Source organism: Theropithecus gelada, chromosome 14, assembly GCF_003255815.1.
Source record: "Theropithecus gelada isolate Dixy chromosome 14, Tgel_1.0, whole genome shotgun sequence".
NCBI classification, from domain to species: Eukaryota; Metazoa; Chordata; class Mammalia; order Primates; family Cercopithecidae; genus Theropithecus; species Theropithecus gelada.
Window position 1 is genome coordinate 125461704 of NC_037682.1, and position 18882 is coordinate 125480585.

The window sequence follows — 18882 nt, forward strand, 5'->3', positions numbered from 1 at the left end:
CGTGTTCCAGTTCCGTTCTGTACCGAATTTCCGTGTTCCAGTTCCCGTTCCATACGGAATTTCCGTGTTCCAGTTCCCGTTCTGTACGGAATTTCCTTTTCAGGAAAAGCAGCACCCAGAGGGGATCACATTCAGTGATGCTGCAGTGAGTGCCTTTGCAGAGCCTTGCATGAGCTGCTTGTGTGACAGGCAGCAGCAGGGCTGGCCCTCCTGGCATCTCATATTTCAGGGCTCTGCTGTGGAGCTGGGAGCCCTGGCACGTCATTCACCTGCTTGTTTACAGTATGGGAAGAATCAGACCTTCCCTGTTTCTTTGTTTTTTGAGACGGAGTCTTGCTCTGGCACCCAGGCTGGAATGCAGTGGCATGATCTTGGCTTATTGCAAGCTCTGCCTCCTGGGTTCAAGCGATTCTCCTGCCTCGGCTTCCCGAGTAGCTAGGGTTACAGGTGTGTGCCACCACACCCAGCTAATATTTGTATTTTTAGTAGAGACAGGGTTTCACCATGTTGGCCAGACTGGTCTGGAACTCCTGACCTCGTGATCTGCCTACCTTGGCCTCCCAAAGTGCTGGGATTACAGGCATGAGCCACCATGCTGGGTCTTCCCTATCTCTTTCTTAGGAATGTTTCCAAGCATATTTTGAAAAGTCCAAGTATTTTGATAAAGTATAAGAGAAACAAATTCTTGTTATGGTTTTGTCTTCATATCTCGGCCCACATGTGTCGTCTTCCCAGTGGCAGTCTTGGCTGAGGTTGTTGTTCTGTGGTTGGAGTGGAAGTCCGGACAGGAATCAGCTGGGACTTCATTCATTCCTCATCCTCAACATTGTGGCCTTTAAGATTTTCTTGTTAACAGGCGTAACCTTTCTTAGCCTCCCAGTGTACCAGGTGGTTAGACACAGACTGCCTCAGGGAAGAGGCCCATCCTTGTCCCCAGCCCTCTCCCCTTCCCCCGGGGATCCCTGGGCTTGCTTTCCTCCTGGTTTCCAGCACGGCCTGCCCTTCCCTCAGAGGCATAGCTTCTGTCTCCACTACCCAGGGTCACTTCTCAGGCACTCATCCATCCAGCCTGGTAGGCTCGCCCTTGACACGAACACAGCCAGGGCGGCCTCTCCAGTCCCTGCGGATTAGAAAGCTGCGTGCCACCGTCAGCGATTTCCTCGGCTTAGCCAGGGCCGGGGACAGGAGGACGAAGGGTTTAACAGTCTTAACTTAGAAGCAGCGGGGAGCTGTGGCACTCAGACTCCCCTCTCCCACCCCGCCCATGTGGCACCTGCCCATGCATGAGAGGGGCATGTGGGCACACCCGCAGAGGGGGAGTCCGGGCAGGAGTGAGAAAGCTAACTTGTCAGGTGGGGTTCGAATGTGGGAGTGTGGGTCTAGAGGAAACTGCTCTCCTCACCCGTTGTTTTACCCACAGAAATGGAATAATTTCCTGACCCTGTTTAGGACTTCCAGACCAGGGCGAGAGGAGCCTCAGAGCCTTTTGTTAGGAAATATAAGTGTCTTCTCAGAAGCTGAAGTGAGAGGGAAGCCCTGACTCCCGCTTTGGAACCAATCCATGCTGCTGTGTTCCCCTGGGGAGTTTGGGATCACAGCAACAGGGTGGAAGGAGAATTCAACTCTTGCTCACCTGCTGCTCTGGGCTGAGCTCTGCACAGCCCACACCACTGATGCCAAGGCGTTAGCCGTGTTGGCAAGGATGGGGGCTGCCTCCTGCTCGGCCCCTTGCAGTCTCTGTCAGGCTTGTTTTTTGGGGTGACGCTAGAGGCTTGTGTCTCCTTCCACAGCCTCGGTGATTCCTAACCCTTTTGGCTTCACTCTTTGTGATGGGATCGTAGAGCAAGTTCTCAGAAACTAGGCCTGGAGTCTGCGAAAAGCTCTTCTCACTGCTGGCAGCCAGGCCCTGTAGCTGTGGGGCTGGAAATGAACTTCCACTAGGCTGTGTCCCGGGGGAGGGAAGCTGCAGGAGTGCGGGTGGGTGCACGCCCCAGAATCAGTTTGCATCAGCTCCCCACTTCTGGGCTGAGTGGGGTGGAGGAGGTCACAGGTCATTCCGGAGCACTGTGGGGCCTCTCCCTCCTCACGGCACCAGCAGCCTGCTCCCAGCAAACCCACCGTGACACTGACATCCTTCCTTCCCCCTTTATCCTTCAAGCTGGCTACTCCAAGACCCTGGCATGAGGCTGCGGACAACTTACAAGGGCTTCACCGAAGCAGTGGACCTTTATTTTGACCACCTGATGTCCAGGGTGGTGCCACTCCAGGTACAAGTAAATGAGGCCTTCTTTGATCTTGGCCTGTCTTCCTGTAGGTAGTGGATCATCCTCGGTGAGTTCTCAGACCAAGGGTCCTCCAGTGTTTTTGAACACAGGAACAGGTTCTTCCCCACTGCCTGAAACTGGTAACTGAGGGGCTTGCAATAGTTGTCTTTTGAAAGATCTGTGCATTTCAGTGTTGTCTCACTTGGGTGTGTTACTGAAAGGACAGACAGATGTAAGGGCTCACATTGCCACATACGGCACTGGAGAGACAGGGATACCGTGATAGCCGGGAACACCCATCCACCGGCGTCTCCATGGTTCCAGAGAGACAGGGATGAGGTGACAGCCAGAAACACCCATCCACTGGCGTCTCTATCGTGCCAGAGAGACAGGGATGAGGTGATAGCCGGGAATACCCATCCACTGGCGTCTCCATGGTGCCAGAGAGACAGGGATGAGGTGACAGCCAGGAACACCCATCCACTGGCGTCTCTGTCGTGCCAGAGAGACAGGGGTGAGGTGATAGCCGGGAACACCCATCCACTGGCGTCTCCATGGTGCCAGAGAGACAGGGGTGCCGTAATAGCCGGGAACACCCATCCACCTGCCAGTGTCCCAGTAGCACTGCGGCTCAGTTTTGCAGGAGGTAGAGCACGTGTGGATTAACCTTTGTCTCTAAGACTGCAGGAGTTTTTATAAATTATAAAAGTCCTGTGGCTGACTTTACGCGATGCTTCCCTCTGCTACCAAAGAGGTGCTGCATGGTACACATTTACTATTCAAAACACGCGTTAACGTAAATTCTGGGGGAGGAAGTATCTTCATTTTTATATAACGATTGGAAGCTGTGGAAAGCAGGAATGGGAAAAATCACCGCAGTTGCTCTGTAAAACCAGAAAGAACGACACTGAGAAATTAGTACATGAGCAAAAAATCAGTTCAAGTCAGTGCTATGGAATACTCACCACACACATAAATCAAAGGGGACTGCCAGAGGAAACACAGGATGCTCAGTTATATTTGACTTGCAGATAAGCAAGGAGTAATTTTTTTAGTGTAAATATATTCCAAATACTGCATGGGTCATACTCACACTAAAAAATTACTGTTGTGAATTCAAATTTAAGTTTATGTCTGGTATTTTTGCTTACTAAATCTGGCAGCCGATGGAAGCCGATGGAAGCAAGTAACTAGGAAGTCATTAGCCTAGATCTTGCCGGGAAGCTGGGGCCACTGAAGGGGTCAGCAGGTTGTAGGAGTCGGGTGGGCGGCAGGAAGGCCATCCTGGGAGCAGGATCAAGGCACTTGCATATCTGCAGTGAGTCACCAATGCGTCTTTTTCAAATAAATGATAACATAATAATTATTATTTAACATATTTAAATAATCACATAACTAATTACCGCCCAAAAGTCCCATCTCTGAATACTGTCACACTGGGGGTTAGGATTTCAACATGTCAATTTTGGGGGAACACAGTCTATTGCAACCACTGTCTATCTCCAGACCTTTTCTGTCTCCCCCAAAGTAAACTCCGTGCCGTTAAACTCTCCATTCTTCCCTCTTTCAGCTCATGACAACCATTCTACTCTCTGTCTCCATGCATTTGATCATTTTAGCTACCAAATATAAGTGAAATCACATAGTATTGTGACTGGATTATTTCACTTAACAGTGCTCTCCAGGTTCATCTGTGTCATAGCCTGTGTCAGAATTTCCTTCCTTTTTGAGGATGAATTATGTTCCATTGCATGTATATGACACATTTGTTCATCCATTGACGAACATTTGAGTTGCTTCTGCCTTTTGGCCACTGTGAGTGAAGCTGCTGTGAGCATGGGTGTACGGATACCTTTCTGAGTCCCTGCTTTCACTTCTTTTGGGTATATACCTAGAAGTGAAATTGCTGGATCAACTTGTCCTTCTACATTCAGTTTTTTTAGGAATTGCCATACTGTTTTCCATAGAAATTGCACCAAATTGCATTCCCACCAGCAATACACAAGCATTCCAATTTCACCACATCCTTGCCAACACTTGTTATTTCCTGTTTATCTGGCGAGAGCCATCAGTGAGTGTGAAGTGGTCCCTCCTGGTGGTTTTGATTTGCATTTCCCTAGTGATGTTGAGCATCTTTTCATGTGCTTATTGGTCATTTGCATATCTTGGAAGAAATGTTTATTCAAATCTTCTGCTCATTTTTGAATCTAGTTGTTTGTTTTTATGTTGTTGATTATAGGAATTCTTTGTACTTTCTGGATATCAATTCCTTAACAGGACTGGGTCCTTCCCTTCAAGGCAGCAGGTTCCCTTTTGGCTCAGGGTGTGTCTAGCAGTGCCGGAAGCTAGGGCCTGGAACGGGGACCTCTTGACTCTGCTGGTGCCCTCTCCTACTGTGGGTGAGCTGGTATCCAGGACGCAAGACGAAGTCCTCCTCCCTCTTTGCTCTCCTCTCCCCGAGCAGAAGGAAGGAGCCACTTTCGTTGCTGTGAGCTGCGCTACCTGGGGTTGGGGAGGGGAATGTGCGAGAACTCCCTTAGCCGTGCCAGCTGGTGTCTCCTTAGGCCATGTCCATGCTAGTACGCTGGCTGGAAGCTCATCCTAGCTCCAGGAATGGCATAGGAACTGTGGTCTTTGTGTCCTCGACTGCCTTTCATGTTTACCTAGAACTCTGGAGCACTTCAGCCCATGGTGGTGAGGCTTCCCGAGAAACTCAAGTTCCAGTCACTAGGGTGGGCAGTTCCTCTCCGGCTAGGGCTGGTCCAAATACTCCCTCCACGTGGATGCTGGCTGAGCCCAGCATGGCTTTATTCTGTGCTGTGACAAGGCAGCACTGAGTTCAATGTAAAGGTCCCCAGTCACTGGGCTCTCCCTTCCCCAAATGCACAGATCCTCTCTCCTCACCACGTGGCTGCCGCTGGGAGATGGGAGAGGGTGGCATTGGTGGTGTAAGACTGTCTCTCTGGCCTGCCTTAATGCCTCTTTTGGTGACATGACGTTAAAACCGGGTACTGTGACTGGTCACCTGAGTTTCGGTTTTTGTGACTGTGCTTTTCTGTGTGCGGATCATTGCTAAATTTCATGTTCCAGCAGGATGGATGAACGGTGCAGGCTTCTATTCCTCCATCTCGCTCCACTGTCCTTTATTTTCTTTTAGTATTTTTTTGTGATGTACAATCAGTGTACAAATATTTCACCTCCTTGATTAAGTATATTCGTAAGTATTTTGTTGTTTTTGATGGTGTCGTAAATGGAATTGTCCCCGACAGTGTATAAAAACAATGGATTTTGTGCATTGATTTTTTTTTATCCTGCAAGCTTACTGAATTGTTAGCTGGATAGTTTTTTTCCGAGGGTGTGGGGATCCGTACTGTTTTCTGCATTTAAGATCATGTTGTCTGTGAACAGAGATAACTTCTTCCTTTCCAACTTGGATGCCTTTATTTTTTTCTTGACTAATTGCTCTGGCCAGGACTTCCAGTACGGCGTTGAACAGAAGTGCTGAAAGCACGAATGCTTGGTTTGCTCCTGATCTAGAGGAGAAGTTTTCAGTCTTTCACCACGGAATATGATGCTGACTGTGGGCTTCCCGTGTGGGGCCTTTGTTATGTTGAGGTAGTTTCCTTCTGTTCCTAGTTGACTGAGTGTTGTTTTAATCATGAAAGAATGTTGAATTTTGTCACTTTTTTTCTGCATCAGTTGAGATCATCATGTGGTTTTCCCCTTAATTTAGTTAATGTGGTATATGACACTGATTGATTGTTTTTCTGTTTTTTCTTTTTTTTGAGATGGAGTTTCGCTCCTGTTGCTCAGGCTGGAGAGCAACGACACCATCTCAGCTCACTGCAACCTCCTCCTCCCAGGTTTGCGTGATTCTCCTGCCTCAGCCTCCTGAGTAGCTGGGATTACAAGCGCCTGCCAGCACGCCCAGCTGATTTTGCATTTTTAGTAGAGATGGGGTTTTACCCTGTTGGTCAGGCTGGTCTCGACTTCTGACCTCAGGTGATCTGCCTGCCTCAGCCTCCCAAAGTGCTGGGATTATAGGTGTGAGCCACCATGCCTGGCCTACACTGATTGCCTTTCACATGGCAAATCTTCCTCGCAGTACAGGAATAAATCCCATTTGATCATGGTTTATAATTCTTTTAATATGCTGCTGAATTAAGTTGGCTAACATGTTGTTGAGGGTTTTGGCATCAGTATTCATCAGGATTGTTAGTCTGTGTTTTCTTTTCTTATAGTGTCTTTTGTTTGTCATAAAAGAAAAAAGTGTGAACTTTAAAAAAAAAAATTTTTTTTTTGAGATGGAGTCTTGCAGTCTCCCAGGCTGGAGTGCAGTGGCGCAATCTCGGCTCACTGCAAGCTCCGCCTCCTGGGTTCACTCGATTCTCCTGCCTCAGCCTCCTGAGTAGCTGGGACTATAGGTGCCGCCACCACGCCCGGCTAATATTTTGTATTTTTAGTAGAGACGGGGTTTCACCATGTTAGCCAGGATGGTCTCGATCTCCTGACCTCGTGATCCACCCGCCTCAGCCTCCCAAAGTAAAAATGTGAACTTTTTTTGACACTTCTATATCCAGCAAAACTAAAAAATGAGGGAAAAATTCAGAAATTCCCAAAGAAAGGTGGAAAGAATTTATTACTGTATTCTACCTTATAGTGTAAGGTAGGACGTGTTCCTTCCCTTTCAATTTTTGGGAAGGGTTTGAGGAAGACTGATGTTAATTTTTCTTTAAATGTTTGGAAGAATTTACCAGTGACGCCATCTGGTCCTGGACTTTTCTTTGTTGGGAGGTTTTTAGTTACGGATTTAGTGTCCTTACTAGTTATAGGTCTATTCAGATTTTATGGTTCTTCATGATTGAGTTTTGGCATATTATATGTTTCTAGGAATTTGTGTGTTTCATCTAGGTTATTTAGTATTTAATTTGTTGGTATACAATTTGTTCACATTCCTCTTTTGTAATCCTTTTTATGTAAAATCAGTAATAACCTCATGTTGTTTCTGATTTTAGTTGAATCATATCTTGTTTTCTTAGTTTAGCTACACTTTGTCAATTTTGTTGATCTTTTCAAATAACCAACTCTTGGTCTCATTAATTTTTCTTTATTGTTTTTCTGTTCTCTCATTGTATATCTCTGTGCTATTTTTTTATTATTTCCTTCCTTCTGCTACCTTTCAGTTTGTTTCCCTTTTTCTGGTTCCTTAAGGTGTAAAGTTAGGTTGTTGACTTGAGACCTTTTGTCTTTTAAATGTATTTATAGCTATAAAATTTCCTTCTTTGCACTGCTTTCATTCTAATTTATAATTTTGTTTCCATTTTCATTTTTCTCAATATGTTTTCTAATTTCTCTTGTGATTTCCTCTTTGGACTACTGGTGAAGATTTTATTATTTCCACATACTTGAATTTTTCAGGATTTTTTTTGGCTATTGATTTCTAGTTTCATTCCTTTGTGATTGGGAAAAATAAAACTTTGTTTGATTTCAATTTTTTAAATTTATTAAGGCTTGAGGCTGGGTGTGGTGGCTCATGCCTGTAATCCTAGTACTTTGGGAGGCCGAGGCAGGTGGAACACTTGAGGTCGGGAGTTAAAGACCAGCTTGGACAACATGTTGAAACCCGTTCTGTACTAAAAAATACAAAAATTAGCCAGGCGTGGTGACGGGCACCTGTAATCCCAGCTACTTGGGAGGCTGAGGCACAAGAGTCAGTTGAACCTGGGAGATGGAGGTTGCAGTGAGCCAAGATTGTGCCACTGCACTCTAGCCTGGGTGACAGAGCGAGACTCTGTTTTTTTAAAAAAAGAAAAATTTATTAAGGCTTGTTTTTTGGCTTACTATATGGTTTATCCTGGAGAGTGTTTTATGTGCCCATGAGAAAAAAATGTATTGTGCTACTTTTGGGTGGAATGTTGTGTATATATATATATGTTAGGTCCAACTGGTCCATAATGTTGTCCAAGTCCTCTATTTGGTTACTAATTTTCTGTCTGGTTATTCTATCCATTATTGATATTCAGATATTGAGTCTCCTACTATGATTGTAGAGCTTTCTATTTTTCCCTTAATTAAATTTTGCCAGTGTTTGGCTCATATACTTTGGAATTCTGGTGTTTGGTGCATCTGTGTGTATAATTGTTATATCATTTTGGTGAACTGACCCTTTTATCATTATATATATTTTATCATGTCTTTGTCTCTTGTAACGGTTTTTGATATAAAGTCTATTTTGTTTGATATCAGCAAAGCCACCCCTGCTCTTTTGATTACTATTTGCATAAAATACCTTTTTCCAGCCTTTCACTTTCAACCAGCATGTATCCTTAGATCTAAAGTGAGCATCTTGTAGACAGTATATAGTTGGATATTGGTTTGTTAAAAATTCATTCTGCCAGGTATGTCTTTTGATTGGGGAGTTTAATATATTTACATTCAAAGTAATGACTGATAGAGAATCACTTGCTTTTGCCATTTTCTTGTTTTCTGTATGTCTTACAGCTTTTTGTCCCTCATTTCCTTTATGACTGCCTTACTTTGTATCTAGTTGATTTTTTATAGTGACACTTTTTTATAGGATTCCCTTTACTTTGGGATAAGGTAAAGGATATGTAATATCTTAAAGTTGTGACATTCTATTTTAAATTGATACCAACTAAACTTCAATTGCACACAAAAACTCGACTCCTTTACAGTTCTGCCCCCCACTTTATTTTATTGATGTCACAAATTATGTCTTCATATTGGGTGTACCCATTAACTTAGATTTATAATTATTTTATATCTTTTAAAATCTTATAGAAAATAAAAAGACACATTGTAAAGAAGAATTATAATAATATTTTTATATTTTTTATGTGTCTATCTTTGCTGGAGAACTTTATATTTTCATATAGCTTCACATTACTCTCTAACATTTTTTCACTTCAACTTTAGGTGGTTTTTTTTGGCAAGGTCTAGTGGTAATGAACTCTCTTAGCTTTTCTTTGGGAATTTCTTAATTTTTCCCTTATTTTTGAGTTTTGCTGAATATAGAAGTGTTTCGGCACTTTGACTATATCACCTCATTGCCTTTCGGCCTGAAAATTTTCTGGCTGAGATATCCTTTATGGTCTCACTGAGGATCCCTTGTAAGTGACCAGAACTTCTGGCATTCAAGAATCTCTCTTTGTCTTCGGTGGATTGATTATGGTGTGTCCCTGTGTGGTTCTGTAGAATTTTTTGAGCTCCTTGGAGTTACATAATCATGTCTTTCCTCAAATTGGAGAAGTTTTCAGCTAATATTTTGTAAAAACAACCTCCCTGCCCTTTTATCTCTCTTTTTCTTCTAAGAATCCCATAATTCACATACTATTCTGCTTGAGGGTGTTGTGTAAGTCCCTTAGGCCCTGTTCAGTTTTCTTTATTCTTTTATCTCCTCAGACCTGATCATTTCTGATAACCTGTGTTTAAGTTTGCTTTTCTTTCTTCTGCCTGTTTGAATCTGCTATTGAACTCCTCTAGTTAATTTTTTCAATTTATATATGGTATGTTTCAGTCCCAGAAGTTCCTTTGGTTCTCTTAAAAATAATCTCTGTTTCTTTGTTGATATTCTCTTTTTCTTCATGTGTCATTTGCCTGGTTCCTTGAGCTCCTTGAGCGTATTTACAACGGCTGTTGTAGAACTTGCTCTACTGAGTCTGGTGTGTGTTTCTTCAGATACTGCTTTTGGAGATTTATTTTGTTCCTTTGATGAGTCATACTTCCCTGTTTCTTTTTATGTTTGTGTTTTATTGGTTGAACATTGGGCATTTGAGAAAACAGACACCTATTTCAGTTTTTGCATGTTTTCAGGGGAACCCTCACTAATGAGTGGGCCCCTAAGCCCGGAGACCAGCCCAACATGAAGGCTTAAGACCTGATCTTTTCTGGGCATGTGTTCTGTCTGTACCTGTGTGTGTGCGTCCTTCCCTACCTCCCTGGTTGCTTTCAAGTGTCTTTCATTCCCAGAGTCTCACCCCAGCTGCTTCTTGTGCCCTTAGATGCTCTTCATTTTCTTCTGCTTGTAATTCCTTCCCCGCAGGCATCCAAGGGTTTGTAGTCCTCTGGCAGTTTTCATATGCCGCAGAACCTGCCACTGCCATCTTTAGCATCCAGCCTCAAGTCCAAACTATGCTGACGATTCCTGTTTGAGCTCCATGTCAGACAAGACAGAAACCAGTACGTTGGGCAGAACAAGTTAGAACATTGTAAACAAGTTCCGTTTTGCTTCTTCCATCATGAGGGACCTGGGAGTTGGGATGCGTCCTCCTGACCACACCATGCTACACTGGGGTGGGGCAAGACCTTGTGAAAACATCATACAGTTTTGTACCATTTTGCATATGACTTTGTGTTTTGATTTGGTGGTCACTTGTTTGGTTAGACATTTGACTAATTTCCAGAGCTCCTATTAATTTATTTTAGTCAGTCTGGAGTTGTTTTTTTGATGTTTTCATGGGAGAACAAGGGCCTAATGCTTCTTCCTCCACTGTCTTATTGATACGAATCTTTTGAGATTTTAGTTTTCAAATGGGATATTTTGCTAGTCACTGGTGATGGGCGTGGCGGGGTTGGATACTACGGTTCCCTTTACACACTCAGCTCCTGGCTGTCTATCTTTTCTCCCCAGTACAAGCGTGGGGGACCCATCATTGCCGTGCAGGTGGAGAATGAATATGGTTCCTATAATAAAGACCCCGCTTATATGGCCTACGTCAAGAAGGTGAGAGTCCTCGTGGCGCTTCTTTAGATTCCTTCCTCTGGAGTGTGTTGTGGGCTGTGGTGTGACGTGTGAGTCTTATATTTTTCTCATATTACTACATCCTCCAATGTCATTTATTAGTGAATTTTCTCTGTTGTTTTATTTCAGCAGGGTTGTCACTTATTTACCCTTGATTGAGTTTCATCTGGGAATTTCAGTACATACCTGGTATTGCAGGAGCTGGGAATGAAGGAATTGGCTTAACTGCACGGTGATGATTAGGAAGGCTTCCTGGAGAGGCTGCTCCAATTCTAAAGTCTAAAGCGGTGGTTCCCAGCCCAGGCTGCATACTGGCTTTATCTGGGGAGTTTTAAGAAATCCCTGCGCCCAGGCCTTGAAGCGCCTCCTGCTATACCCCATTCCCGCAGCCTGCTTCTTGGCCCTGGGGCCTCTCAGCGGTTGTTGACTTAGTTACCCAGCTGCGGAGAGGAGAGTGCAGCTCCCGCAGGGATGTCCCGGTCCACTCATGATTCCCTGTTGTCTGGGCGGAGGTACCCATGTGTGACTCAGGTGGGCAAAGAGCAGCAGCAGCGTCCAGCCTCTGTGGTCCCGAAGCTCTTAGGAGCATTCCCCAGCCTCTCTCTGAGGCTGCTGGGAGAGTGGTGTGAGAGAAGAGGTGCCCACCCCTGGCCTGGCTCTGCAGATCTCTGGTGCTCAGGAGGGCGCAGTTACCCCCTGCGGGGTGGAGTCAGTAAATGAATGCCCAGGAAGTGTGAGGGGTGTGTGTATGTGGTAGGGACCTAAGGAAACGCTTGCTAAATATCAGTGAATGACAGCGTGAGGTGGTAGATACAGGGCTCTTGATAAATCCCACCTGAGCTCATGGATTGAACTCTGCAGCTCCCTTGTGCCTGAGACAAGAGCCCCTTCTGCTCTTTCCTTCCCAGCATGTGGGACTGGACACAAGCCTTATTCGCCCAGCACATATCTCCCTGCCTACCCACTTCCAAAAGATTTCAGCAGAAATACACAGTCTTGGCCTGATATCTGCAGAGAAGATTATAGGAAGGCCCCTCTGGGGGGGTTTCTGATCCAAAAGATCCTAGAGCCTCAGCACAAGCCTTTGGCTCTGGGTTCAGGCCCATGTGGCCCTGGGCCCTGTAACCTGCGATGCTTGACTTCACCCCTCTGAGGTGCGTCTGTACTGTGAAGACATTAACTGTGAGGCTTGCCTAGGACAGTCTGTGTCAGGTACGGAGCGGAAGGCCTGGCGCAGCAGTGACTGCCCTGTGGGTGTCGGGATGTTCTGAGTGGTTCTTGTCGTCACTGCCCTCAGGCACAGCATTTCTTCCGCTTCACTCTCGCTTTACAGCTGGGAGGATGCTTCCTGCTGTTCCGGACGTGGGACGTGCACCATGGGCACGTGACAGGGCATGGTGGGCCCTCCTGGGCCTTGCCATCCTCCAAACCCACGCCGGCTAGCGTGGGGAAGGGACAGGCCTGTCGCTTGTGGTGTGAGTGAAGGGAAGGATGTAGGTGTCATCCTGGAGGCCTGACCTGCTCGCTGGAGCCCAGCAGACAGTGGCAGGTGACACGTGGCAGCAGGCTTCCCTGAGCCGGCCTCAGTGTAGACTCGCCTAGGCATGCTAGCTGGCCCACTGGGCAGCTTCCAGATCCAGGGGCTGCCCCAGCTTGCCAGCCCTGCCCCTGCTGTGATGGGAATTCATGCTGACTGGAGCTGTGCTGAGTATGGAGGTGCAGATGGCAGGAGACTTTTCTGTTTTTGGCAGAGAAATAAACGCTTTATTCAGCATCTCTCCCTCCAGCTCTTTGGGCTACCCAGCTGCAGCTGTGTGTCCCTGCAGACGCTCTGAGGAGCCAGGGCAGACGTGGGCTTATCTCATTTCCCCCCACAGGCACTGGAGGACCGTGGCATCGTGGAACTGCTCCTGACTTCAGACAACAAGGATGGGCTGAGCAAGGGGATTGTCCAGGGAGGTAATTGCACTTGTGTTGGGCCGTGGGGGCTGGCGACGGCCCTGGGCTGGCTGTGCACACTCTCCCTGTGGGACTGCGACCCAAGTGGGAGTTTCTGTGGTGCCTGTTATTCTCCCGTGCATGTGGCACTGGGCTGCAGACCCTTGGGTTCCATGAGTGGGGAGGGTCTGTGTGAGAGACCATGGTGCGTGGCCAGCTGGGTGGCTGTTCTCCCGCCCTGCTGGGCACTCGGGCTCCAAGGGCACTCTGCAGATGACTGCCTCATGTGTGGGCTTCCTGTTTTCGGAACGTTGCAGCTCCGTTTTTCCCAGCTGCATGGGCCCCGAATCTGGTAGTGACTGTGAGCTCCTGTCCAGTCTGCCTGGCACCTAAGCCATTGTTAGCTTTATCTCCCAGTGCTCCTGGAATCCCTACAGGCCTCAGCACTCACCTGCTAGCAGCACCCCTGGCCTGCATTGCTGCAGCAGCATTTTCACTGTTGCCTCCACACTGTGTTCTCCGCGTGCCTCTGAAAATGTCGTCCAGATTACCCTACCCTGCTGAGCGCTGGGCGTCTGTCTCACTCAGAGTGCAGATTACCGTACCCTGCTGAGCGCCCGGCGCCTCTGCCTCACTCAGAGTGAAGCGCAGGTTCTGGGAATGACCCTGAAAGGCCTCTCCACGTGGCCTCCAGGACCCAGCTGAGTTCACTTCCTGCTCCTTCCCTTTGCTCACTGTTTCCCCCTCTTTACTGTTCCTCCAGCGTCCGGAGCCCCAGCCCCGGGGCTTTGCTCTTCTTCCAGAGCTGCAGGCTGTTCTCTAAAGTTAGTGAGGCTTTTTGTGGCACCACACGTGAAACTGAACTTCTTCCTCCTTGGGGCTCACTCAGTCCTTCTCCCTGATTTCTTTTCGCCCTCTCACATTGGGGGTAGTTTATTTATTTCATTGATCTGTTTCACCCAGCAGTACTCTTGGCGGGGCTTGGGGTTTGGCTGGTTCAGCTGTGCTCATAGCATCCTCCCATCGATGCAGCGGAGCCTTTCCTGTGGCCTCCTGCAACCGTGCTTGTCTGCTCCGGCACATTCCACGCTTTCTTTTCTTTCTTTTGCATTCCTCCGCAGACCGAGCTGCTGGAACATGTCGCTGTATCCCTGCAGCAGCGCCTGGCATGTGGCTGGCACCCAGGGAGGCCTGGCATTGTGGCTGGCACCCAGGGAGTGAGTGCCATGGATGGGGAGGAAAAGGCTTTTGTCCCCAGGCAGAGTCCCTGTGTCTCCGGCATGGGCAGGACCGGCGGTGATTCCCACGGCTTCCACGCGGTGGCAGTGTCTCCCCACGGCCGCTTCCAAGGCCCGCTCCAGGCTCCTGCGGGCTGTGGCTGTGCGGGGAGACTCCTTTTGACGCTCGAGCACGTTTTTAGCGCTTGGCAGTCTCCCGGTTACAGGCCTTGCAAGGCAGCCGGGAGTCTCTCCTGCTTTTCCCTGTGGGCCTCCCACCTCCAGGCACCCACCTGCGTGCCCCTGTTGCCACCTGCTGCCTGGAATAACTTCTTTTTTTTTTTTAATTAAAAAAAATTAAATGGTCTAAAAGTGAAATCCTTGAAAATGTTGGTAGAGAAATAGAGTGTAGCCGACTCTTCATCATATTGTCCAGAAATGACCATTTTCAAGTCTTTGGCTTTTTCTTTGGATATTTTCCTTCTTATTTCTAAATACTGTGAACATAGAGCCCTGCATCATTTGCTTTAAAATTCTGCCCGTTGGCCGGGTGCGGTGGCTCAGGCCTGTAATTCCAGCATTTTGGGAGGCTGAGGCGGGCAGATCATCTGAGGTCAGGAGTTCGAGACCAGCCTGCCCTACATGGCGAAACCCCGTCTCTACTAAAAATACAAAAAATTAGCCAAGTGTGGTGGCGGGCACAGGTAATCCCAGCTACTCGGGAGGCTGAGGCAGGAGAATCGCTTGAATCCGAGAGGCAGAGGTTGCAGTGAGCTGAGATGGTACCACTGCACTCCAGTGGGCGCCAGCGTGGGCCTCCCGGATGTATGACAGGGGTTCACGGCAGGCACCTGCCACGTGGGTGATGCCTGCACAGCATCTGTGAATCCTCAGGGTGCCGGCCGGCTCTCTTTGCAGTGTGCTGAGTTTTTAGTGTAATAATTCTCTTTGTTTTTCTTTTCATTTCAAATTCTCTTTCCTCCCCTCAACCCCGCCCCCCCGGACTGCTTTCTCTTTTAAACAAATGCTTTGCCAGAGATGTCCCAGACGCCTGCCGCTGGTGTTTCTCAGGTCCTGTACCTGTCCGAGTCTGGCTGTCTGGAGGCCTGGCCTCGTTGTTCTGGCTTGCATGGCGGGGGGTCTGCTGCACGGCTGCATCCCGCGTGGAATACGTTTCCTGTCGCTCCATGGCTTCCCGGCACCCGCTGTTGCTGCAGCAGTACAGGACACTCCAGTTCCCTAGCCTCTCCTGGGTCCTCTCCCTCCTCGCCCCCTGCCATGTTCCTCGGGGAGACCGCCCTCCCCTTCAGGTGCTGCTGCGCATTCTGCGAGCTGGCACAGTTGCGTGGTGGGCGTGCGGGTTGTGCGTGTTCCACCGTCTTGTCCTCGGGTCTTTCGGTCATCCTGGTGTTTGTGTATTGGGAGCTCCTATTGATTGTCTACGTCTTTTCTATTCTTTATCTCTTTGCCTTTCAGTTCTACTTTCTGGGTGACTTCCTGAACTTTTATCTTCCAGTCCTCCGGTAATTTCCTGAGTCACAATTTTCTTGAATATGTTTCTCTTCTCATAGCATACTTTAAAAATGGACACACTGCCTTTCTTATTTCCCTCCGAGGGTAGTTGGCTTTTTACAAAAGTGCTACCTGTGTTCCTTTCCCCTGGCGCTGCCCGCGTTCCTTTCCCAGTGCTGACCGTGTTCCTTTCCCTGGCGCTGCCCGCGTTCCTTTCCCAGCGCTGACCGTGTTCCTTTCCCTGGCACTGCCCGCGTTCCTTTCCCTGGCACTGCCCGCGTTCCTTTCCCCTGGCACTGCCCGCGTTCCTTTTCTAGCGCTGCCCGCGTTCCTTTCCCAGCGCTGACCGTGTTCCTTTCCCTGGCACTGCCCTCGTTCCTTTCCCTGGCACTGCCCGCGTTCCTTTCCCTGGCACTGCCCGCGTTCCTTTCCCCCGGCACTGCCCGCGTTCCTTTTCTAGGGCTGCCTCTGTTCCTTTCCTAGCGCTGCCCGCGTTCCTTTCCCAGTGCTGACCGTGTTCCTTTCCCTGGCGCTGCCCGCATTCCTTTCCCAGTGCTGACCGTGTTCCTTTCCCTGGCGCTGCCCGCGTTCCTTTCCCGGTGCTGACCGCGTTCCTTTCCCTGGCACTGCCCGCGTTCCTTTCCCTGGCACTGCCCACGTTCCTTTCCCTGGCACTGCCCGCGTTCCTTTCCCTGGCACTGCCCACGTTCCTTTTCTAGGGCTGCCCCTGTTCCTTTCCTAGCGCTGCCGGCGTTCCTTCCCCAGGCACTGCCTGGGTTCCTTTCCCTAGCACTGCCTGCTGTTTTCCTGCTGTCTGTTCCACTCCATCTCCTGTGCCAGGGGATGCTCTGGATCAGCCCCTACCTAGCAGCTTAGGAAAGAGGCTCTTGGCTGCCACTCGGAGCTCTGGGTGTGGGAGAGGCTGTTGACAGGAGTTCTTCCCCCTGGGGTGACTGGGCCGTGGTGGCTTTTTCAAGAAGGGACACTCACTTGTCGGAGTTTGGGGCAATGTCTTCCACTGTGAAGTGTTTCTGGAGAAGTCCTGGGGTCTTGCGGCAGCTGTTCTGGGCCAGGCCGGTGGTGGACAGGAATGTGCTGTGGAGACTGCCTGCCTCCTCTTCCCGCCCCCCCCCACCTGCCACACACACCCGCTCCCGCAGCAGCCGGGCCCAGCGTTCTCAGGCAGGATGGCCCCCGAGGAGGGGATGGGCCCAGGTGAGAACAAGAATCGAGGCTGAGGACGGGCATCCTCCCATCTCATGGTGATCAGGGCCTGGGGCTGGGAGTGGGACGAGGCCTTGGGCTGGAGCTGGAGCCGACTGTCACCCCTTCCGCACTCCTAGACCATTTGCTGTCCCTGTGTCCTTCTCAGTATTCCAGGATTTGCCAGTGTCTCCTCTTGATGTTCCTCGTGGCCGTCTGCCTGTCCACCCTCCTCTCGTATTTGTGAGAGGCGTCAGGAAGGACAGGACAGAGTTGCCTGTGTCCACTTAGCCGTGCACAGCCTGTGGACATTGAGTTCAGCCTGCTCAGTGTCAGACTGGCCTCCTGTCTTCAAAGGGCTTCTGGCTTCAGGGGAGGGGTCTGGGTGGAGGGTCCCACCCAGTGGGCTGCTGGAGGACAGGGACGGGGCAGGGCCATGGGGTGGTGTCAGGGGGACCCAGGTGTGCAGCCCCACTCTGCCGCTACCTTGAGGTCAATTACTGTGACCTGGAGGCAAGTTATTGCACCTCCCCAGAGCACCACCTGTTGCTTGCGTTTCTTCACTGGCATCAGAGGCTTTTGTCCTACAGCAGCGTGTCAGGGTGGCCCGGCTTGCCAGGCTGGCTCAGCCTCTCTCGTGTGTGCCTAGGCCTGCGGGAGCCCAGGCCACAGCCGTGCCTGTGAGCTGACTGTTAGGCAGACAGTAGGTGAGAGGCCCCAGGGTAAGGCTGTGCCACGGGGGTGGGCGTGGGCATCCCCGGCTGTCGGCCAGACAGAGCGCACCTTTCTTGAGCATGTGTTTCACTGATAGAAAGCCACTGAAAATAGCGTTTTAAATTTTAAAAGGAACATGTTATGGGGTAGAATACAGAATTAGCCCTTATCAAGAAATCAGAGAGGAATCTTTGTTTACATCATTACCTTGGACCAGGTGCTTGGGGTGCCAAGGAAGGATCAGGCTCTGGTTCCTACAAAAGAACAAGGAACTGAAGTGCGTGCTTGGCTTGCAGAAGTCACAGTTGATCAAGGTCAGGTGCCCAGTGAGGGACTGCCCAGCTCTGTGCCACTGTGGCGGAATCCAAGACAACAAGATCGGTCTCCTGGAGTCCCGGCTGACTTTTTATTCTTTATTTATTTTTGTGAGACACAGTCTCGCTCTGTCACCCAGGCTAGGCTGCAGTCGCACAATCTCGGCTCACTGCAACTTCTGCCTCTTGGGTTCAAGTGATCCTCCCATCTCAGCCTCCCAAGTAGCTGGGATTACAGGCGTGCACCACCAACCCTGGCTAATTGTTTTTGTATTTTTTAGTACAGATGGGGTTTCATCATGCTGGCCAGGCTGGTCTTGAACTCCTGGCTTTAAGCGATCCACCCACCTTAGCCTCCCAAAGCATTGAGATTACAGGTGTGAGCCACTGCGCCTGACTGTGGCTGACTTCTAACTGGAGGTGGGAAACCATATCAGGGCTGGTTACTTTACTGTGCTGGTGGATTGAGAAGGGTCTGGGGTCACTTAGAAGGTCCCTGGCTTTGAGACAATGCTTTGTCTCTCTCTCTCCTCTTCCCTTTAACAGTGTTGGCCACCATCAACTTGCAGTCAACACGCGAGCTGCAGCTACTGACCACCTTTCTCTTCAACGTCCAGGTAAGTCCAGCCCCGGGGAAGCTGCCGCCCAGCCTGCTCAGTGGCCTGTGGGAATTCCAAGTGCCTGTCAGCGTGCTCAGCGTCCCCAGTGCAGGGAGCTGGACTCAGCGCTGTTGGCCGCTTGACCCCTGGCCCATGCCGCTGCGTGCCTGCAAGACCCGCTGCCCACAAACAGCTCTGAGGGCTGCTGTGTAGGCCAATGCAGTGTGGACGTCACTCACTGCCCTGAGAGAGGGGCCCTTTTGGTGCACTCCTGGAGGACTCGACTTTTGTGGCCTCAATTAGCTCCACACTTGCTCCCAGGGATTGAGGGGGAAGAAAAACTTCCCCGTCCTGCACTAC

The 18882-nt window shown here is 49.3% G+C and overlaps 1 protein-coding gene across 1 annotated transcript in view; it reads left to right on the forward strand.

Moving 5' to 3' along the window:
* The window catches only part of GLB1L2 (galactosidase beta 1 like 2), a 43169-nt gene that overhangs the window by 13404 nt on the left and 10883 nt on the right, over window positions 1-18882 (forward strand). The window contains exons 5-8 of the mRNA XM_025356448.1: window positions 2159-2267; window positions 10915-11007; window positions 12903-12984; window positions 18470-18540. Coding sequence (XP_025212233.1) covers window positions 2159-2267; window positions 10915-11007; window positions 12903-12984; window positions 18470-18540 — 355 coding nt within the window. The remainder of the gene's footprint in view (window positions 1-2158; window positions 2268-10914; window positions 11008-12902; window positions 12985-18469; window positions 18541-18882) is intronic.